This window comes from Anomaloglossus baeobatrachus, chromosome 10 (assembly GCF_048569485.1).
Source record: "Anomaloglossus baeobatrachus isolate aAnoBae1 chromosome 10, aAnoBae1.hap1, whole genome shotgun sequence".
Taxonomy (NCBI): Eukaryota; Metazoa; Chordata; class Amphibia; order Anura; family Aromobatidae; genus Anomaloglossus; species Anomaloglossus baeobatrachus.
Genome location: NC_134362.1, coordinates 75,951,297 through 75,974,912, shown reverse-complemented (window position 1 = coordinate 75,974,912; position 23,616 = coordinate 75,951,297). Strand labels below are relative to the sequence as shown.

The following is a 23,616-nucleotide window of genomic DNA, read 5'->3' as shown; positions in this document are numbered from 1 at the left end:
TAAACGCGGCTATACCAAATACTGTATGTGTATATTTTTTTATTTTTTTAACTCTTTCATTTTAATTTTCAATGGGGCGAAAGGGGGGTGATTTGAACTTTTTTGATTTTTTTTTAAATTTTTTTTATTTTTTTTTTTACTCGCCCACCTAGGGGGCTATAAGGATCAGCAGTCAGATTGCTCATTCAACAGGCAGCTCTCTGACGGCTGTAACAGTAAGTGAGTCATGATAGCGACAGGAGTCATCACGTGACCCCGTGCTACCATGGCAACCATCGTCCCTCTGTGATTATGTCATGGGCCCTCTGATGGCGGTGGGTAAGTGCGTGTATCCCGCTACGGTCATTTACTTCACGCAGTGACAGCATGATCTAAGGGGTTAACAGGCACGGGTGGATCGTGGATCCACCTGTGCCTGATAGCCTCACGTTTGCTGTTTAAATCAGCAGACATGTGCGGGACTCACTGCTGGCTCACCGCAGCAGCCAGCGGTGATTACACCAACATGAGCTAGGATGTACCCAGTACGTCCAATGTTGGTAAGAGGATAAGGGTTCACATATCTCAGGCAAGCTGGGGGTAGTCATTTTGGTTTGTTTTATATCGTGCTGCTCAAGGAATACATGCACCGAGACTGGCGTGCCTGGCATGTATCTTTTCATGGCTTAAATTATAGGATATTAAACTATATTGTGGGATTGCTGGGCATGTTCCCTGACATTTATAATGGAAGGTGTGATGTTCAGTTTTATTGTGATTATTAGTTCTTCCTATTCCCAAATTCACAAAGTCACAAATTTCAAGACTTACACAAATTTTGATTTTCACAGAGTTTACTGCTACAGTGTCTATAGATGTTTTACACAGATGTTTCTATGGTTACTGAAGCACAGTTATAAACATTTCATACATTTTTAAACTTTTATTGACAAATACATCAGGTCTATGTAAAGACTCAATTTTTACAGTTCCCATTTATTCTCAAGATTTCTGCCCTGGTGGCTGGATATCAGCTTTTGCGCCAAATCCTGACTGATGACAACACATTCTTGTCAAATCAGTTCTTGGAGTTTATCACAATTTATATGTTTCTGTTTCACTAGCCACTTTTTCAGGTTTGACCGCAAGTTGTCAATGGGCTGGAGAACTGGGAAGCTTCTTGGCCATGGACCCGAAATTTCAATGTTGCTCCATGTCATGCCAACAGTAAAGCATCCAGAGACCATTCATGTGTGGGGGCTTTTCATCTATGGAGGTGGCTCACTTAGAATTTTGCCAGAAATAAGGAATGATATCTACACATCCTCCAAGTATAAGTTCTCCCAATGATCCAGGAGTAGAGATGAGCGAACCTGAGATTCGGTGTTCAGTGTTCGTACCAAACAGACTTTACAAATAAACAAAGTTTGGGTTCACAGTTTGGATGCTTTATTGTATATATGCAAACCACTCAGATGAGCTCTCTGTACTCGGATATGCTCAGCCCTCAGTGTAGTGCAAGCTCCTTGCAGTGTTTGATTGGCTCGTATTAGGGGTAACAACAGAATCTGGGCCCAAAACCAAACTTTTTTGGTTGAATTTGCCATACCAAACTTCCACGGGTTTGCTCATCTCTATCTAAGAGCACTGTGGTGATGTATTTTCCAACATGATGGACCATGTCACAAGCCAAAAGTGATAAGTAAGTGGCTGTGTGAACAAAACATTAAGAATTTGTGTCCATGGGTAGGAAAATCCTGAGACCTGAAGCCCATTGAGAACCTGTGGTCAATCCTCAAAAAGCGGGTGGACCAATAAAAACACAGAAATTGTAAAAATTCCAAGCCATAATTAGGCAAGAATGTGTTATCAGTCAGGATTTGGCCCAGAAGCTAATATCCAGCTGTCAGGGCCAAGGGCAGAAGTCTTGAAAAATACGGGTCAACAATGTAAGTATTGAGTCTTTTCATAAAGTTCATGTATTTTTCAATAAAAGTCTAAAAATGTAAGAATGATGATGATAATTGTACGTCATAAACCATAGCAAAGTCTGACTAAAAGATCTAAAAACAATGGAGCAGCAAACGTAAAAAGCAAAATTTGGGTCAGTTTCAAAACTATCTGAAGATCTACAGGAATCCCCTTCATAACAACGATTGTCATATTTTGTTTGAGCTACACGTTTACAAAAAAAGCCATGGAAAACTCCTGGTGGGTTTTTTTGGTTTTTATTAGGGTGTTATACTGTACATCTTTTTGACCTGGAAGCCCCAGCCATGGAAGAAGCAAGCCAAAATGGATTCCCATGACTTAGGAAGGCGAAAGATAGAGACATGGAGGACTGGACAATAGGGTGCAGGGACGGCATGACAGGTGAGTGGTGAGGGGAGTTATTAATTTTACTTTTTCACATCCTGCGTTAGTTATGTTTAATGGTCTGGAGAGACCTCCTTAGCCCAATAAGGAACATTCAATTCATGGATAATAACTTTGATCAAATTTATCTGTAAAATCTGAGCAATTTGTCAAAATCAGATCAGTTTATCAGGTCATTGATTATCTTCTTCAATTCAATAGAGTGGAAAAAGAACAACCAGGACATTGTCGGTAACAAGTGGTATATTTCAGGGGATGTGAAGCCATAGTAAAGGACACTCGCGATTCCAGGTAACAATTGTAATGATTTTCCCTCACCTGACTCTGTATGACCGGCTCTTTCTCTTTATTCTCTTCATTTGCATAATCTTCATTTTCATAAGGATCCTATAAAGCATCAATACAGGTTATTCATTGTCAGCAATATTCATTACATAAATATATATATATATACACACACACACACACACAGTATAAGTATGTGTATACAAATATGTATACAAATATATGTGTATAAATATATGTATACATATACTGTACATATATATATATATATATATATGTATACAAGTATAATATATATATACAGTACAGACCAAAAGTCTGGACACACCTAATTCAAACAGTTTTCTTTATGTTCAGGGCTCTGAAAATTGTAGATTCACATTGAAGGCATCAAAACTATGAATTAAAACTTGTGGAATGAAATACTTAAAAAACTGTGAAACAAATGAAAATATGTCTTATATTCTAGGTTCTTCAAAGTAGCCACCTTTTGCTTTCATTACTACTTTGCACACTCTTGGCATTCTCTTGATGAGCTTCAAGAGGTAGTCACCGGAAATTGTCTTCCAACATTCTTGAAGGAGTTCCCAGAGATGCTTAGCACTTGTTGGCCCTTTTGCCTTCACTCTACGGTCCAGCTCACCCCAAACCATCTCGATTGGGTTCATGTCTGGTGACTGTGGAGGCCAGGTCATCTGGCGTAGCATCCCATCACTCTCATCACTCTCCTTCTTAGTCAAATAGCCCTTACACAGCCTGGAGGTTTGTTTGGGGTCATTGTCCTGTTGAAAAATAAATGATGGTCCAACTAAATGCAAACCGGATGGAATAGCATGCCGCTGCAAGATGCTGTGGTAGGCATGCTGGTTTGGTATGGCTTCATTTTGAATAAATCCCCAACAGTGTCACCAGCAAAGCACCCCCACACCATCACACCTCCTCCACCATGCTTCACGGTGGGAACCAGGCATGTAGAGTTCATCCGTTCACCTTTTCTACAAAGACACGGTGGTTGGATCCAAAGATCTCAAATTTGGACTCATCAGACCAAATCACAGATTTCCACCGGTCTAATGTCCATTCCTTGTGTTCTTTAGCCTAAACAAGTCTCTTCTGCTTGTTGCCTGTCCTTAGCAGTGGTTTCCTAGCAGCTATTTTACCATGAAGGCCTGCTGCACAAAGTCTCCTCTTAACAGTTGCTCTAGAGATGAGAAAGTGTGTCCAAACTTTTGGATGTGAGGCCAATGGACACCAGTAACTGGATGTCTGGCACATAGCACAATGTTGGGAAAATTCCTTGTGATGGTTTGGGTATATACTATCTTTGGTCAGCAATCGTAAAAGAAGTTGCCAGCAGTGAATCTTGATGATTTCTGTGCTTAAGTGCATTTAGCGTGTCAGAACCAGTAATCCCTTCCTCACATGGCCAATTTATGTTTTTGCATTTTTGTTTTTTCCTCTCCTTCTTACCAAAGCCATAACTTGTTTTCTGTCCACATAGCCGTATGAGGGCTTGTTTGTTTTTTGAGAAACTAGTTTACATTTGAATGGCACCATTCATTTTACCACATAGCAAATAGAAAAATGGAAAAAAAAATCCAAGTTTATGTGAAATTATAAAAAATCACAACGCAAAAATGACCAAGCAATACAATTCTCCTGGATACATGGCTGTAGTTGTTTTTTGAGGGCATATTCATTTTTGCATCAAATTTAGGCAAAACTGAAGATTTTTTAATTGAAAGCACTCATTTTTGCTGAGCACTGTGTATATACAGTCATGGCCAAAAGTGTTGGCACACTTGAAATTATTCCGGAAAATGAAGTATTTGTCTCTGAAAATTATTGCTATTACATGTTTTGTTATACATGTTTTTCCTTTGTGTGTATTACAGTAACACAGAAAAAAAAACAGAAAAAAAGCCAAATTGGACATAATTTCACACAAAACTCCAAAAATGTGCCAGATAAAATTGTTGGCATCATCAACTTAATATTTGCACATCCTTTTTAAATAAATAACTGCAATCAATCGCGTTCTGAAACCATCAACAAGATTCTTACACCTTTCACCTGGAATTTTGGATTATTCTTCTTTTGCAAACTGCTCCAGGTCTCCCATATCTCTAGGGCGCCTTCTGCCAATATTTCCACAGGTGATAAATTGGATTTAGATCCGGACTCATTGCTACCACTTCAGAACTCTCCAGGGCTTTGTTTGGGTTCATTGTCCTGCTGGTAGACCCATGACCTAGGGTGCAAACCCTACTTTCTGACACTGGTCACTACATTGTCACCCAAAATCCTTTGGTAATCAGATTTCATGATGCTTTGCACACAGTGAAGGCACTCAGTGCCAGAGGTAGTAAAAGAAACTACAAAACATCTTTGAACCTCCACCATATTTGACTGTGGGTACTGTGTTATTTTCTTTGTATGCCTCATTCTATTTTCGGTAAACAGTAGAATGATGTGCTTTACCAAGAAGCTCTATTTCGGGCTCATCTCTCCACAAGACACTTTCCCTGAAGGATTTTGACTTATTGACATATTATGGCAAACTTCAGTCTTTTTCATGTCAGCAGTGGGGTTCTCCTGGGTCTCCTGCCATAGTGTTTCATTTCATTCAAATGTTGACAAATAGATCATGCTTACACTGATGCACCCTGAGCCTGCAGGACAGTTTGAATGTCTTTGGAACTTGATTGGGGTTGCATATCCACCATACGGACTATTCTGCATTGCAACCTTTGATCATTTTTTTTCTACTGTCCAAGTCCAGGGAGATAAGCCACAATGCCATGAGTTTTAAACTTCTTGATTATGTTGCTCACAGTGGACAAAGGAACTTCAATCTCTCGGGAGATGGACTTGTAAGTTTAAGATTGTTGATATTTTTCAACTATTTTGGTTCTCAAGTCTTTAAGCTGTCCTCTTCTCTTTATGTTCTTCATGCTTAGTGCGGCACATAGACACACAATGCAAAGATTGAGTCTTCTCTCCTTTATATCTGGTTTCAGGTGTGATTTTCATATTGCCCACACCTGTTACTTGCCACAGCTTTGAACAAGCATCATATGTTTGATACAAGATTGTTTACACACAATTTTGGAAAGGTGGCAACAATTTTGTCCACCAATTTTTGGGGTTTTGTGTGAAATTTAGTCCAATTTACCTTTTTTCTTATTTTTTTTGTGTTGTACCAATACACATAAATAAAATAAATATGTGTATGACACAACATGCCATGAATAATTTTCTGAGAGAACTACTTAGTTTTCTGGAACAATTTCAAGGGTGCCAACACTTGTGGCCATGACCGTATGTATATACAGTGTGTATATGTATGTGTATATATATATATATATATATATATATATATATATATATATATATATATATTAGTTTTAAGTGCTAGGTTATGGGTATGGCAACATATTGTCATGTTTTCTTTTTCTACAATTTCAGATGGAAATAACTTTTTAAGTAGAAAGCATCAAGAAAATATATTTTAGGCTAACACAAAGCGCTGTGCAGTTATATGAGCTCATACCACAGTTTGAATTAGATTAACTATTCCAGTGGGTCGTCTTTTCTCCCTAAGTTTCCTTTTTTCAATTTGGGTACGATGCTTCTTCTGTGGACTCCCTTTTTTCTCCTTGGTTTTTGAAGTGACTGGATCATGAGCTTCAACATCTAAAGCACCTGGAGACTGGACTTTGCTGGAAGCTACAACCTTATCAGATGCTTTTCCTATAGATGAGGACCAGGTTGATGTTTGGAGTTCCACTTCTTGTTGAACCTGGACATCTACAGACCTGCTGCCAGCAAGACTAGAAGATGAGCGCAGCCTCATTCTCTCTCTCCGTGCTTTCCATTCTTCCATAAAGGGGACTTGTTCTGTGCTGTTAACCTTCATATCTTTGGACATCTTTAGTTTCTGCAAAAATATTGTTACACCAAATAAATCTCAGAATTTGTGATAAGAGAGCACTAGAATGCGCTAGTGGTCGTTACTCGAGTTGAGCAAGTCGAATACTCAGACGGGCTCAACTTGACTAATGAGTATAATAGAAGTCAATGAGAAACTCGAGCTTCTTGCCTAGACGTATCTCTGACTTTCAGGTTACTGCTAGGAACTAAATAAATAGATAATTTTAAAAAATGAAGTGGAGTTCCTCCCCTTTTTTTTATAACAAGCGAAGGTAAAGCAGACAACTGGGGGCATCAGGCTGGGAAGGCCCATGGTTATTTGCTTTTTCCCAGCCTAAAAAAAGCAGTTTGAACCTGCCTCAGAATATGTCTATCAGATGTCTATCAGATACCCCCATTACTATCCAGTAACTTAAAAGAAAAAGACACATACACCCAAATATATTATTTTAAAAAACACCCCCCGACTCTTGCCCTGGTTCACCCATTTCTTTAAAAAAAAGCCTTGAAGATCCAAAGTAGTCCACGAAAATGGGAACCTGAAAGGCATAAAGTGAGAAATAAAAACAAGACACTGTCCCTCATTCACAAATATATTTATAACAAAAATCACTGCAGCTCCAATGTAGTCCATGGCGTTCCCACGATGTCCAGCAATTCTGTAGTACAACCTACGGAGACTCGTTCTGAGAACAACACTTGGAAGGTTACTAACAGTCAGGCTGCGCTCTGCGATAACCGATGACCGTGATGAGCGGTGACAAATTCAGTAACATTACAGCTCATCACCACTCTTCTTGCCTGGTGACACAGGGGACAGCATGAGACCCGGAATCACTGGCAAGTGGTGACATCAGTAACTCAGTGAAGTCACTGCTTATCAGACATTTTGGGTCTTGCACTGCCCTCTGTATGACTCCTCGAGAGCGGTGATGAGCCGTAACATTACTGACATGTTTGCCGCTCATCACAGACTCGGGGTTGTCGTGGGAACACAATGGACTACATTGGAGCTGCAGGGATTTTTTAAAATAATAAATTGGTGAATGGGGGACAGTGTCTTCTTTTTATTTGTTTACCTCTCTCTTTTTATAGATTTCAGGTTCCAATTTGTGGACTACATAGGATTCGATGCACTCCAGAGCTGCATGGCTTCTTTTTTTTCATAAATTGGTGAACCAAGGCAAGAGTCAGGGAGTGGTTTTTAAAATAGCATATTTTTGTGTATGTTTTATTATCTTTATAATTTCTGGATTAGTAATGAGGGTGTCTGATAGACACCTCTCCATTACTGACCCCAAGGCTTGATGCCAGCTGACATTACACAGCTGACATCCGCCCTAGAAAATATTATTCCGTATGCCACCGCACCAGGGCAATCAGGAAAAGGCGTGAAAAGCGCCATGTGATATGAAATGTGATGCGCCAATTCTGGGGCGACTGCGGGCTGGTATTATTCTGCTGTGAAGGTCGAAATAATCATGGACCTTCCAAACTAGCTAATTAGAGATGAGCAAGCATTACCATGCTCGGCAGTCATAACGAGCAATTGGATGCTCGAATGGGAGCTACTCGAGTATGTGAGTATAAGAGAAGTCAATGAGGAACTCAAGCATTTTTATGAAAGATTTCCTGGAAAAATGCTCAAGTTTCTCATTGACTTCCATTTTAGGCCTTGTGCGCACTAGAAAATTGAATTTTCTTAAGAATATTCCGCAGGGTCTGAAAGATTACCGCACCTGTGGGAAAAAAACGCAAAAAATCCGCACTGAAATCCGCATGCAGTATATTGCGTATTGTTGCGGATTTGGTGCGGAATTGTCGCAGGTTGTTCCCTGCGGGATTTCACAGTTCTCCCCGCTCCTGCTGTCCATGGTGCTGTAGTCTCTGGGCCGTGCTTTTGTCCCGCGCGGCTGCCTCCGGCGCTCTGCTGTTTGCGGGTCAGCTGTGCACTGCATAACTGCATATGCATGGGCCGTCCTGGAAGCAGGAGAGCAGTGTCCGAAGGCAGCCTCACAGGAGAAGGTGAGTATAAGATCAGCGGTGACTTCAGTCAGCTGATGTGCAGTGACCGCTGGCGTCCTCCACCTGGAGTCCTACACCTGTCAATGCAAAGCACATCAGTGAAGTCACCGCTGATCCCGGCGGCTCACTTCACTTGCGTCCTGACCCTCACAGTGAGCAGTCATGGTCTATGGCGTTCACTGTGAGTGCCAGGTGTAGCAGAGCCGGAAGCGTCGTGGGACATCTTGTGGATTACGTTGGACCTGGATGGCTGTTATTAGTGGTTAATAAAGTGGTGAAAGAGGGGGATTTTTGTATTTTATTTCAAATAAAGGATTTTTGTGGTGTTTGTGCTTATTTACTTTCACTTACAGTTTAGTGATGAGGGGGTGTCATATAGACGCCTGCCATCACTAAACTAGGACTTAGTGACAGCTATGGGCTGCTGCCATTAACTCCTTCATTACCCCGATTGCCACTGCATCACGGCAACGGGAAGAGCCGGGAAAAGTCCGGGACTGTCGCATCTAATGGATGCGGAAATTCCGGGCGGCTGCTGGCTATTTTTAGGCTGGGGGGCTCCCCATAATGTGGGGCTCCCCATCTTGAGAATACCAGCTCCCAGCTGTGAGGCTTTATCCTGGCTGGTTATCAAAATTAAGGGGGGACCGCGCGCCGTTTTTTAAAATTATTTATTTATTTACTGTACGCTATAGACCCGCCCACCGGTGGCTGTGATTGGTTGCACTGAGACAGCTGTCACTCAGCGTGGGGGGGTGTCTGCCTGCAACCAATCACAGCCACCGGTGAGCAGGGAAGGAGTGAATACGAGATGGAATAATGAGCGGCCGGCTCTGGAAGATGAAAGAGCCGCCGCGGGAGCAGTGTGACAGCCGCCCGGTCATCGGTGAGTATGAAGCGCTTCTTCTTACCCCTTTGGGCCAGATTCTGTTCCCCATAAACTTTTTATGGGTAGCAGCATCTGGCCAGATACCGGGCATCAATCCTCTACCGACCCAGAGCCAGCCCTTGAAACCGCAGGGACCTGCGGAAAAGAAGTGACATACAATTGTTTTTGCTGCAGGAATCCCGTAGCAAAACATGCAGCTGTTAAAATCCGCATAGTGCGCACAGCATTTTTTTTCCATAGGATTTGCTGGTGAATCACTGCAGAGATGTTATGAACATTTTCTGCAGCGAAACATGCAGCAAATCCGCAGGAAATCCGCAGGAAATTCCGTCTTGTGCGCACAGGGCCTTACTCTCATACTCGAGTTGCGCCCATCCAAGAATCCAACTGCTCGTTACGAGAATTGAGCACCCGAGAATGGTAGTGCTTGCTCATCACTAATTATCTGGTTGGGAAGGTCTATGATTGTCTGGCCCTTCCCAGCCCAAAAATACCAGCTCTGTCTGCTTTACCTTGGCTGGTTGTCAAAAATAGGGCAGACCTCACGTTATTTTTCTTAAATTATTTATTTATTAGGTTAAACAATGTTAAAAACACCATTTACTGACACATGTAAGGCACTAAAGAGTGCAAGTGTATAAACACTGCTCTAATCTAAGTTTTTCCTCCTACATCAACTCTCCCGCTTAAAGAGGACAGTGTGCTGAGCATCTCACCCCCAGGTCTCATATAATGCTCGATGATGTGATGTGACCAGCCAATCACAAAAATGCCCATAGCCAACATGGTTATGGCATTACTGTGATTGGCAATCAATCCCCATATGGTTATTGGCTGTCTAACTATAGCAAAACATGCAGGGCAGGGACTCGAGCATGGCGCATGAGCATTCACGATACTCGGTCAAGTAGCAAGATACCCGAGCACCCCAATGCTCGATCGAGTATAAACTAGTGCTGTGCATGCTCGCCCATCACTACTCAGAATCTTACAGCAATAGAAGCTGTCCAATAGCTAAACTTTTTATTAAAGGAGTTTTTGCAATATATAACTCTACATTTTATCATTAAGATATGTCAAATAATTAAGATCATAAGGATCCAATCACTGGGATCCCAATGATCTAGAAAATTAATTGTCACATGTAACTTTAGCTTTTAGAATCAATAGTGGCCCTAGCAGTCGATTCCCACTAATGAACAATTAACATGTCCTGGTGATACAAGATTTTAATAACAAAGCTCCTATAACTCCATTATTGATGTATTGTTGGCCACTGTAGAGGAAATGTAATATTACATGCAGGTAGTTAAAGTGAATGTTTGACCACATAATACATAGAGAATGAAAAGTAGAGTTTTCTGGTCTTTTTATTGGCTCCATTAAAAAAGATTTCAGCTGAAAGCCACTGTTTAATATTAACTCATTGTATTTATTTCCTAAATTACAATAAAACGATGCCAAAGCCAGAATAAAATGTATGCTTTATGAAAACAATTGCATTTAATTCATGTAGTGTTCGGTACAAACACGAATAGCCTTGTAGGATCTATGCATTGTCTAGCATACAGTGTTTGAATTTTATTGCTTCTCCAAAGGATACATTTTATGTTGTAACAAATAAATACATTGAGATACCGTCTTTCCCCAAAAATAAGACCTACCCCCAAAATAAGGCCTATTAGGAATTTTCTACCTATTTGGAGTAAGGCATTTAAAAAAGTTAAAGGTTACTGCAGGATACTTCATCAAAGACAGCGGACACCCCCCAAAAGAGAGAAGACAGACCCCGCAATCATACTCACCGATTACTGTGAAACATAAGGACCTGGGGTGGAATGCACACACACACAAACACATCCGGTGATACCGTACTGCTCTGAGGACCTGGGATGCAGTGGAATGCGAGGTCCTGCAGTGAAACGTATCAAGGACCTGTGGTGGAATGCATCACTGCAGGTCCTCAATGCATTCCACCACAGGTCCTCTCGGTCCACTGCGTCCCAGGCCCCTCTGCCAGCTGGAAGCAGTGCAGTATCACCAGATGTTTGTGTGTATGTGTGATGTTACTATGATCTGATGTGTGTGTGTGTGTCTGTGTCTGTGTGTAAGTGGTATCTGGAAACAAGGCAGGACCACTGTGGAGCACACAAAGACTTGCTGGTAACGCCCACTGTGGGTTGCAGGAGGACCTGGGAGCGACGTAGATGTCCAAGGTGTGGTAAGAACGATTCTCCTGGGGGGTGTCTGCCTTTTTATGGAGGTAAACTTACCCCCAACCCATGTTTCTTGAAAATAAGCCTCAGCGCATTTTTTGGGGCAATAATAATATAAGAAAGTTTCTCATTTTTGTGGAAACATGGTATTACTAAACAATACATGGTTTCCAGTTGAAATTCTTTAAAAAGAGCCAGCAAAAACACAAAACATTTTTTTATCCTCTTCATTTCTACTCATTTTACATATTGATTTTATCTAATGGAATATTCCCTACTGGTATCTGTCTAAGAAAATAGTTTGACGTAGATGCTGATAAACTAACATGGTAGCTACACATGCACATGGCCATATACAGGGCTCTCAGAATTTCAATATGATCCAGTAATTCTGCATATGAAGTCCTCTTTCAGTTTTAAAAGGGGAGATGTACTTTCAATTAATTTTTCAGAATAAGCTGTTATGTGCATATATGATGGACACCACCATTTCTGAACATTATATATAAGCTTTTAATTTGCAATTATCTCTGAGCTGATGGGAGAAGACTAGCTGTTATAATTTTTCCCATACAGAGAACAGCACATAAAAAGATGGATTCCTGTTCTTCATTCCATTCATAGCACAAAGACAAATGCAGCATGGACATGGGTGGCAATATACAGCAGTGCTAAGCAGTGTAGATGGCAATCAAGCTTTGCGGTGAGGTAAAAGACTTGTCAGAAAGCTGAGCCTGATCTTTATGTCGCCCTCTTTCCTCCTCTCTTCTGTACACAGTATAATAGCAATTTTAAAGCAGTCAGTCTTCTTTTGATCAAGACAGATTTGAGCTGGGGAATTTTTCAGAGTGAGTGGTAATTTCAGAAAGTGGGAGAGGGAAAGAAATGGCTCATAAGTGGGGAAGGAAGAAGATTTCTGATTATATAAATTACAATTTATTTAAATATTCACCTGTATAATTGGTTTATGCAAAGTCTGTTGAAAATATAGTTTCCAGTTAAGGATTTATTTGTAATACATTGATGGGACAGGTCTACCAGAGTTGGAACTTCCTTCCCTGTGGATTCTGCACTGGTTTATAGACTGAAGTTCTAAGTGGCCCTCTCTATGATGTCCATATTCCCTTACAAAACATTTAGAGCTATAATTTCCAACTGTATTTTTTCCCATTTTAGATATAGGTACTATTTTTACTTATGCTAATCCTAAGGGAAAACTCAAAAGTCATCTTATATTTTAGCAATAGAAGTAATTCGCAAGTTAAACAGTAATTAATAAAGGACATGTACAGGTTTAATCTGCTTAAAGAGTAACTACGTTTCAAATTTTTATTATATAAATCAATAGTACCCATGAAAATAAGTAACTTTGTAATATATCTTATCAGAGAAATCTGTTTATTTCTCCTCCTAAATTGATTTTTTTCATTTCAATTCACAAGTAAAGGCTGTAAAAGCTGTATTCAGTAAAGAACGATTCAGGAGAGATGCTGCTTATAAAATCTATGGAGATGGGAGGAGCTAGAGGCGACACAGACATTCTGCTGCAAATTCTCCTAAAACAACAGTTACACTTTAAATGGAATTCACTGAATACAGATTTAACAGATTTTATCCATAAATTGAGAGTGAAAGGTTAATCCAGGAGGAAAAACAAGCATATTTCTCTGATAAGACATATTACAATATTGCTTATTTTTATGTGCATTAATTATTTCTGAAATAAAAATTAAATTGATGGTAACTCTTAAACCCTTTCACCCCCAGCCTGTTTTCACCTTACTGACCAAGCCAAATTTTACATTTCTGACCGGTGTCACCCTATGAGATAATAACTCTGGAACGCTTCAATATTTCCCAGTGATTCTAACATTTTTTGTGACACTTTGTACTTTATGTTAGTAGTACATTTTGGTAGATATGATTTGTGTTTATTTATGAAAATGACAAAAATTTGACAAAAAAGTTTGATTTTACAATATAATTTGCTACATGACTACTTTGCATCAGCCCCATATTTGAAACATAATTTTTAATTTGTTAAAAAGTTGAGTTAAAAGTTTATCAGTAATTTTTAATTTTTACAACATAATTTACAAATCCAATTTTCTAAGAGACCACATCAAATTTGAAGTGACTTTGAGAGATCTACCGTATTTTTCGGACTATAAGATGCAGTTTTTTCCCCCAAATGTTGGGGGAGAGTGGGGGGTGCGTCTTATAGTCTGAATGTAGGCTGCACTGAATGAGGGTGCTGCGGTGGAGAGGGTCATCGCTGTAGCAGCGCCTGCCGTGACCACGTGGGCCCGCTCATTTGATATGCATGCATCCTCCTGCCCATCATCTCTCAGCGCTGAAGCTGGCGCTGACAAGTGGGCGGGATGATGGGTGATGGGCGGGGGATGCACGCATAATAAACAGCCGGCCCGCGTGATCACCCATGGCAACTACAGCCAGGAGTGATCATGTGTGGCTCTATTCACTGTCCCCCGCGCGTCATCATTACTGCGGGTAGCAGTGAATAAGTACGGTATACTCATCGGTCCCTGCAGCATCGCGATGTCCTCCTGTCTGACGGTCCGCTGATCTGTGTAGAGAGCGGTGAGCACAGGGATGACGTCATCGATGTGCGCGCTTTCCACACACATCAGCGAGACGGCAGACAGGAGGACATCACGATGCTGCAGGGAATGGTGACCGGCTCCACACAGGTCAGCGGCGCTGCTGCCGGCACAGACCGGAAGATGAGCGATGCTGCTGGAGTGAGGAAAGGTGAGTATAAATGTTTATTGTTTTCTGTGCCACAGGATGCAGGTAATATACCAGGATGGGGGTATATATTAGGATGGGGGTATATAGCAGGATGGGGGTATATAGCAGGATGGGGGTATTTATCAGGATGGGGGTATTTATCAGGATGGGGGCTATACCAGGATGAGGGACATATATACAAGGCAGGAAGATCATTACCAGGATGGGGTACCTTAGTTAGAGAATTTGGGGACATTACCCCCATAACAGTGTCAGCAGCAGATCCTCACCCCATAACAGTGTGTCATGACCACACTTTTTGCTTAAAATTTTATTTTCCTCCTCTAAAACCAGGTTGCGTCTTATGGTCCGATTCGTCTTATAGTCCGAAAAATACGGTATGTGACAGAAAATACCAAAAATTGACACCATTCTAAAAACTGCACCCCCTCAAAGTGCTCAAAACCACATTCAACCACATCCACATGTGCACTTGACCCGCTCCCGTCGCACCTCATCCCCAACATCACCGCAGCCCTCATCCCAGCCCTAACCCATCTCTTCAACCTATCACTAACAAGTGGTGCATTCCCTTCATGCTTTAAACATGCCTGCATTACACCCATCCTCAAAAAGCCCTCCCTTGACCCATCCTCCGTGTCAAACTATCGCCCCATATCCCTTCTCCCCTATGCCTCAAAACTACTGGAACAGCATGTCCATCTTGAATTGTCCTCATACCTCTCTTCCTGCTCCCTCTTTGACCAGCTACAATCTGGCTTCTGACCACATCACTCTACTGAAACTGCCCTAACTAAAGTCACCAATGACCTACTAACCGCCAAAGCCAAGCGACACTACTGTGTCCTCCTTCTCCTCCTGGACCTGTCCTCTGCCTTAGACCACTCCCTCCTACTACAGATTTTCTCATCTCTACAGATTTTCTCATTTCTGGGCATCACAGACTTGGCCCTATCTTGGATCTCCTCATACCTAACCGACCGGACTTTCAGCGTCTCCCATTCTCACGCCACTTCCTCATCTCGCCCCCTATATGTCGGTGTCCCCCAAGGCTCAGTTCTTGGACCCCTGCTGTTCTCCATCTACATCTTCGGCCTGGGACAGCTCATAGAGTCCCACGGCTTTCAGTATCATCTCTATGCCGATAACACACAGATCTACCTCTCTGGACCTGATATTACTTCTCTACTAACCAAAATTCCATAATGTCTGTCAGCTATTTCATCCTTCTTCTCTGCGTGATTCCTAAAGCTTAACATGGACAAAACAGAGTTCATTGTCTTTCCTCCTCCTCACTCAACTCCTCCAACAAACCTTTCCATCAAACTTGATGGTTGCTCACTCTCCCCAGTCTCACAAGCCCGTTGCCTTGGAGTAACCATTGACTCTGCTCTATCCTTCAAGCCACACATCCAAGCCCTCTTCACCTCATGCAGACTACAGCTCAAAAATATCTCTCGGATCCGTGCTTTCCTTAACAAAGAATCAGCAAAAACATTAGTTCATGCCCTCATCATCTCCCGCCTCGACTACTACAACCGCCTGCTCTCTGGCCTCCCTTCCAACACTCTTGCACCCCTACAATCTATCCTAAACTCTGTGGCCCGCTTAATCCACCTCTCCCCTCGCTATTCCCCAGCCTTGCCACTCTGCCAATCCCTTCACTGGCTTCCCATCGCCCAACGACTCCAGTTCAAAACATTAACCATGACATACAAAGCCATCCACAACCTGTCTCCTCCTTACATCTGTGACCTAATCTCCCAGTAAGGAATTTAGTTCAGCTCACCACTCCAAAGCAGGTGTCTCCAACTTCTGGTCCGGTGAACGGAACAAGTGGTTTGGCTTCCACAGCTGAATAATCAGTCACATCAAGAGGAGGAGGGGAGGAGAGAAGATCCAGCACCGACATAATAAAAAAAATTCTTTATTCAAAATTCATAAAAAATGTAATTCCAACCAAGTGCAGAATATATTTACGCTTGACGCGTTTCGGAGAAAGTAGACTCCTTATTCTATGAATGAATAAGGAGTCTACTTTCTGCAAAACGTGTCAAGCGTAAATATATTCTGCACTTGGTTGGAATTACCTTTTTATGAATTTTGAATAAAGAATTTTTTTATTACGTCGGTGCTGGATCTTCTCTCCTCCCCTCCTCCTCTTGATGTGATTAATCTCCCAGTACCTACCTGCACGCAACCTCAGATCCTCACAAGATCTCCTTCTTTACTCTTCTCATCTCCTCTTCCCAAAATCGCATACAAGATTTCTCCCGTGCCCCCCCCCCATACTCTGGAACGCTCTATCTCAGCATATCAGACTCTCCTCTACCGTGGAAAGCTTCAAGAGGAACCTGAAGACCCAACAAGCCTACAACCTACAATAACCCTCAGTCCAGTACACCACTGCGCAACCAGCTCTGTCCTCACCTATTGTACCATCACCCATTCCCTGTAGACTGTGAGCCCTCGCGGGCAGGGTCCTCTCTCCTCCTATACCAGTCTCTTTTGTATTGTTAATGACTGTTGTACATATACCCTCTTTCACTTGTAAAGCGCCATGGAATAAATGGCGCTATAATAATAAATAATAATAATAATTCAAGATGTTTATTAACCCTTTAGGTGCTTTACAAAAAACTAAAGCAATGTGGAAGGAAAAAATGAAAATTTTACTGTTTCCAACTAAAATATTGCTTTACCCCACATTCTTCATTTTTACAATGGTAACAGGAGAAAATGGACCACACAATTTGTTGTGCAATTTTTCCTGAGCACAGCAAAACTCCATATGCGGTGGAAATATAATGTTTGGAAACACGGCAGGGACTAGGAGGGAAGAAGAGCTATTTAAATTTTGAAGCACAAAATTGGCTGGAATACAGTATATTACAAAAGTGAGTACACCCCTCACATTTTTGTAAATATTTTATTATATCGTTTCATGGGACAACACTGAAGATCTGACCCTGTGGTACAATGTAAAGTGTCAGTGTGCACCTTGTAGAACAGTGTAAATTTGGTGCCCTCTAAATAACTCAACACACAGCCATTATTGCCTAAACCGCTGGCAACAAAAGTGAGTACACCCTAAGTGAAAATGATCAAATTGTGCCCAATTAGCCATTTTCTCAGCCCAGTGTCATTTGACTCATTAGTGTTACAAGGTCTCATGTGTGAATGGGGAGCAGGTGTGTTACATTTGGTTTTATCCCTCACACTCTCTCATACTGGTCACTGTATGTTCAACATGGCTCCATATTGCAAAGTATTCTCTGAGGATCTGAGAAAAGAATTGTTACAGTACATAAAAAAGCCCAGGCTAGAAGAAGATTGCCACCACCCTGAAACTGAGCTGCAGCACAGTGGCCAAGATCATACAGCTTTTGCTAGAATCGTTTGTGGGTGCCATGTCACATTGGGAGAGCCCATGAGGTTCCTGTCACGATTTGACTATAGAAAAGCGAGGGACAGGTGCTCCTATGCTGTCCCTCATGCTAGGGGTTCCTAGGCTATCCATAACCTCAGGGTTACCCCTAGAGATGAAGATGCCTGAGTCCTGTGCCTGGCTAAGCTCCTGACCAGAACTGATCTGGTTCCCCCCCCTCCCACTAGGGAGGGTAGGAGAGATGAAAACACAGACACAGAAAGACAGGAGAAAACCAAAACTATGACACACTGTGAACACACATGAATAGACAATGAGAGACTCAGGAGAAAAGCAAAAGCAGGAAAGTAGCAACAAAAAAACAAGGGTTAACTCCCCAACTCCACACAGCAATGAGTACTACAACCACCAGGTAGTATGGCTCACAACACCTCACCAGACCAGCTAAGATAAACTATAGCTATCACTCATGGAAGTGTCCAGCCAGCATATATAGGAGGGGAGCAGATGTGATTGGCTCACCCATAACATGTGATCAAAGATGACTCACAAGCAGACCAGCAGAGATTAACTCTTGCTAACCTGCCGATGAACTACTAATCTTTTGGCCAATGCTAGAGTCACCTTGCACTGATTCAGAGGCCTTATTAGGGGGGGACTGGCGGGGCACGTGCCCTGGGCGCAGCTGTCAGGGGTCGCTGTCGACCCATATGATAAAGCAGTCTCAGAGTCTCCCTAGCAGCTGTGTTTGCCGCCCTGTAGTGGAAGCCGGCTATTGTGAGTCCCGGCTGTCAAGCTGACAGCCCAGACTCAGAGAAAATGCGGACGCGTCGGGTATCGCTTATCAATTGTACTCATATCTTTCAGAAGTGAGGACAATTTAAGTGGTGACTGTAGGCGCTGACTTTCAGGTGAGAGCGATGTCTGTAGTGTGATCAGGTCAGCTGATCACACTGCTGACATCACTCCAGTGCCACAGCACAGAGGTGGCAGACAATGCTGGTGGTGAGTGCTCCAGTGGAGCTGAAGACACCACAGAGGAACTGGATGGGGTGAGGAGACAGTATCTATGGCACAGTATTTGGGAGAGAATGGGGAGGGAGAACTATCTGTTTACACAGTATGGTGAGAGAGAGGAGGGGGAAATATCTATTTACACAATGTGGTGGGAGAGAGGAGGGGGAAATATCTGTTTACACAGCATGGTAGGAGAGAGGAGGGGGGGCGAAATATTTGTTTACACAGTATAGTGGCAGAGAGGAGAGGGAAATATCTGTTTACACAGTATGGTGGGAGAGAGGATGGGAGGGGAAAATATCTGTTTAGACAGTATGGTGGGAGTGGGAGATATCTATGGACACAGTATGAGAGAGGGTGAGGGGTGATGTATACAGACATAGTATGGGGAGTGAGGGTAAGGCGTGATGAATACAGACATAGTATGGGGAGCGATTGGGGGAATGTATACTGATATAGCATGTGGAGCAAACAGGGGAAAGAAATGTTGATCACACACAATAAAGAGTTAGGGGGGAAATTTAAGGGCATGGCATGAGGAGCAAGTGGGCAGTATGGGTGCGAACACAGTATGGGAGCAAGGGGGAAATATATATGAACACAGTATGGGGAGTGAGGGGAGCTAAGTACGGAGGTAGTGAGGAGACAGTATGCGATGATAATAATGTGAGGGGGCACAGAATTGAGAATGAGTAGTAGCAGGTGTGGGGCGATATGGAGAGGGAGTAGCTTGTGGGTACAGTATAAAGCCATAGTGAGGAGGAGGGAGTGTGAGATGAGTGGGGACAGTATAAAGGCTGAGCAGTATAAGGGGACACAGTGTAAGAGGACTTTTAGAAGAGAGGGCTCAGTATGGAAAGGAGAAGGCAATATGGAGGGCATGTACCATAAGAGGATCGACAGTGTGTGGGTTATATTTTGAGAAGAGAACACAGTAGGGTACAATTATTTATTCAGGGGCACAGCATAGGGCAGATATTTTTATATAGGAGTATTTCAATTATTCTGCTATTTTTAAGGGTATTGTGTCAGCATGTGCTGCAGAAGACCTTAGAAGATGGAAGTCTGCAGAGACGAACTGTGGATGTGAAAAGTCATCATGGCATCTGGACAAGATGAAGAAAAGAAAGAGATGACTCCAATCAGAGACAACATCATCTATAAGGTACCTGATTGTTAATATTTATTTGTGATACCGACTAATTCTCATCATTAGGCTTCGGTCCCACTTGTGCATTGCTTCCCATGAGAGAGCATTAGATGCGATATGCTAATGACCCTCGGCTCCCGCTCTGCTGCCTGCGTTAGCCGACTGTCATGTGACTTGTGATCGGATCACAGACTACTGTCTCCCTCTTCTCCGCAGCCTGTCTCTGCGTACATCACACTGCACTGATGACATCCGAGTGCAGTACAATATTTCACATACACCCATAGACTTACTGTATATGGCTGTGTGTGAGCTGAGACTCGTTGCTAAAATCAGCATGCGGTGATTCTTTTCTCATGCTGATATGGACACTGCCCTATAGTTTTACACTGGTGCGAGATGTTTTATCGGATTGCACTCGTCCATGCAAAACACAAGTGGAACTGAGGAACTGTGGTTCCTGTACGGTCCGCAGTCTGATGATGACTGATAACTCCCAAATATTGCTTTACCTTTGTTAAAAGGAATCTGTCACCAGCTTTTTGCTCCCGCATTTGAAAGCAGCATAATGTAGAGTCAGAGACCCTGAGCTGAGCTGTTTGCTGTCATTTTGATAAAATCAATGTTTTTTCTGCTGCAGATCTAGCAGTTATACAGAGCTCATGAATATGCTGGACTACCTGCAGCACGCCAAGTAGTCCTCTAATGATAATCTCCTGCTGATTAAAGTGATTTTATAAAAGCAGCACTAAGCAGCCCAGTAAGTGACACATCGCTGGAATCAGGATCTCTACCCCTACATTATGCTGCTCTCAGATTAGGTGTTAAAGACCTGGTGACAGATTCCCTTTAAGGATGTACTGGAAGTTGTAGGTTCAAGCAAAAGAAATGTATATGGGTCTAACCTGACATTACAATAGATGCACGGTGTACTGCTTGTGGTTCTGATGATGTATTTCTGTAGTGATGCTGTGTTTCTGAACTGATGGGGTTATATGGATGTATTTCTGTACTGCTGGTGGATCTGTTGATGAATCTCTGTATTTTGGTGGTTCTGATAATGAATTTCTGTATTGCTCGTGGTATGGGATGCTATATTTCTGTACTAATGGGGGTTCTAATTACGGTATGCATTTCCTGATCTGCTTCATCCTCTGATAGTGTTTATGTCCAGGTATTGCAAAGACATCTCAATGAATTGAATAGGGGGCTGCTGCTGCTATCAGATGCAGATCCGGAACTGAGCACTTTCGGCCACTGGCCACCGCTGGCACCTAGAACAGGCGATTGGCAGCATTAAAGGGGTTGTCCAAGTTTGTGATAAGTCTGCAGTCACTCCATGTGTCACTCTATGTGACTGCAGACTTATGAATTCCCACAGTTTGCACACTGCATGCTATCAGGATTCTCTGGTGGCGGTGGTGAGAGTGGGAGGTTACAAAACTGCGATTTACATACAGTACAGACCAAAAGTGTGGACACACCTTCTCATTGAAAGAGTTTTCTTTATTTTCGGGACTCTGAAAATTGTAGATTCACATTAAAGGCATCAAAACTATGAATGAAAAAGTGTGGAATGAAATACTTAAAAAACTGTGAAACAACTAAAAATATGTCTTATATTCCAGGTTCCTCAAAGTAGCCACCTTTTGCTTTCATTACTACTTTGCACACTCTTGGAATTCTCTTGATGAGCTTCAAGAGGTAGTCACCGGAAATGGTTTTCCAATAGTCTTGAAGGATTTCCCAGAGATGCTTAGCACTTGTTGGCCCTTTTGCCCTCACTCTGCGGTCCAGCTCACCACAAACCATCTCGATTTGGTTCAGGTCTGGTGACTGTGGAGACCAGGTCATCTGGCGTAGCACCCCATCACTCTCCTTCTTAGTCAAATAGTCCTTATACAGCCTGGAGGGGTGTTTGGGGTCATTGTCCTGTTGAAAAATAAATGATGGTCCAACTAAACGCAAACCGGATGGAATAGCATGCCGCTGCAAGATGCTGTGGTAACCCTGCTGGTTCAGTATGCCTTCAGTTTTGAATAAGTCCCCAACAGTGTTACCAGCAAAGCCCCCCCACAGCATCACACCTCCTCCTCCATGCTTCACGGTGGGAACTAGGCATGTAGAGTCCATCCGTTCACCTTTTCTACAAAGACACGGTGGTTGGATCCAAAGATCTCAAATTTGGACTCATCAGACCAAAGCACAGATTTCCACTGGTCTAATGTCTATTCCTTGTGTTCTTTAGCCCAAACAAGTCTCTTCTGCTTGTTGCCTGTCCTTAGCAGTGGTTTTATAGCAGCTATTTTACCATGAAGGCCTGCTGCACAAAGTCTTCTCTTAACAGTTGTTCTAGAGATGAGAAGGTGTGTCCAAACTTTTGGTCTGTACTGTACATGTGGTCACGTGCCGACTATACATGCATGGCCTCGCTCAATGAGAATAAATTGACTGAGGTAGTACACGTCAAATCAGAATGTGGCCATAAATATACAAATGGCATACTTGTGTTCACATGACCGTCCACTCTCGCCACTGGCACTGGAGAATCCTAAAAGTGTACAGTGCGCGCTGAGAGAATTCAGAAGCCTGAAGTCACCTAGATTCACTGCAGACTTTCATCTCAAACCTGGACAAGACATTTAATTCTAAAATTAAGCAGTGTAGTATCCTCAGTTCTAAGTACGTGTAATATACTCCCTGTCAGGATTCAGCTCTACTTGCTGGTTCTAGCAGTGATCACATGGCAACTCCACTCATCTGTGATTTTCATACTTGCATGTGACAACTGGCTTTTCTTCTTACGTTTCTCATTGAACATTGGGAGAATTATTAAGAGCAGGTCGTCATCACGTGACTGTAAGTGTGCAAATCATTAATGAATGATTGGTCACATGAAGACAACACAAACTGCTCGGTGGGGGCACCAAATTGGATTCTTTCCCCGGGTGCTAGAAAGCCTAGATACACCTCTGCGCTGAGTACAGACATCAGAGAAGTTATCAGTCGTAGTCTGAACAGATCCCAACGTCGCCATAACAGTTGGTGATTTATGTAAAAACCTCTGTGTGACAGTGCCAGAACAGCAAAAATCCCCCACAAGAGACCATATTTTATAAACTGTTCCCCTCAATGAATTCATCCAGGGGTGAGCAAATTAACATCACAGGTGGGCGAGAAAATGTTATGCTTTTTAACAGTGGAGGAAAAATAATTACATTTTACCACTAAAATGTTGCTTTAGCCCCAGATTTCTCATTTTCACAAAGGGAATAGATACAACAACCACATAATGTGTTACACAATTTTTCCTGAAAATGACAATACATGTGACTGTACAGTACTGTTTGACCACATGGCAGTGCTCGGGAGGTAAGTAGCGCCGTCTGACTTTTGAAACACACATTTTTCTAGAATAGTTTGCGGATTCCATTTTTCAGAGACCCCAAGTGCCAGAAAAGCAGAAACCCACTCAAGTGATCACATTTTAAAAATTACCCCCCTTTGAGAATCAATTTACAGGTGTAGTGACAATTTTGAGTCCCAAAAACACCCATGGAGTCAAACGCAGTGCATATTGCAGAAT

General features: G+C 42.3%; 2 protein-coding genes across 2 annotated transcripts in view; one reads left to right on the top strand and one right to left on the bottom strand.

Moving 5' to 3' along the window:
* TKFC (triokinase and FMN cyclase) overlaps window positions 1–23,616 on the top strand; it is a 742,129-nt gene that overhangs the window by 154,458 nt on the left and 564,055 nt on the right. The gene's annotated exons all lie outside the window — the stretch shown is intronic.
* The window catches only part of LOC142254256 (PRKC apoptosis WT1 regulator protein-like), a 117,888-nt gene that overhangs the window by 22,956 nt on the left and 71,316 nt on the right, over window positions 1–23,616 (bottom strand). Inside the window, exons 2-3 of the mRNA XM_075325270.1 lie at window positions 6,194–6,580; window positions 2,674–2,742 (exon numbers count right to left, since the gene is read on the bottom strand). Of these exons, the coding sequence (XP_075181385.1) occupies window positions 2,674–2,742; window positions 6,194–6,571 (447 nt within the window). The 5' untranslated portion in view covers window positions 6,572–6,580. The remainder of the gene's footprint in view (window positions 1–2,673; window positions 2,743–6,193; window positions 6,581–23,616) is intronic.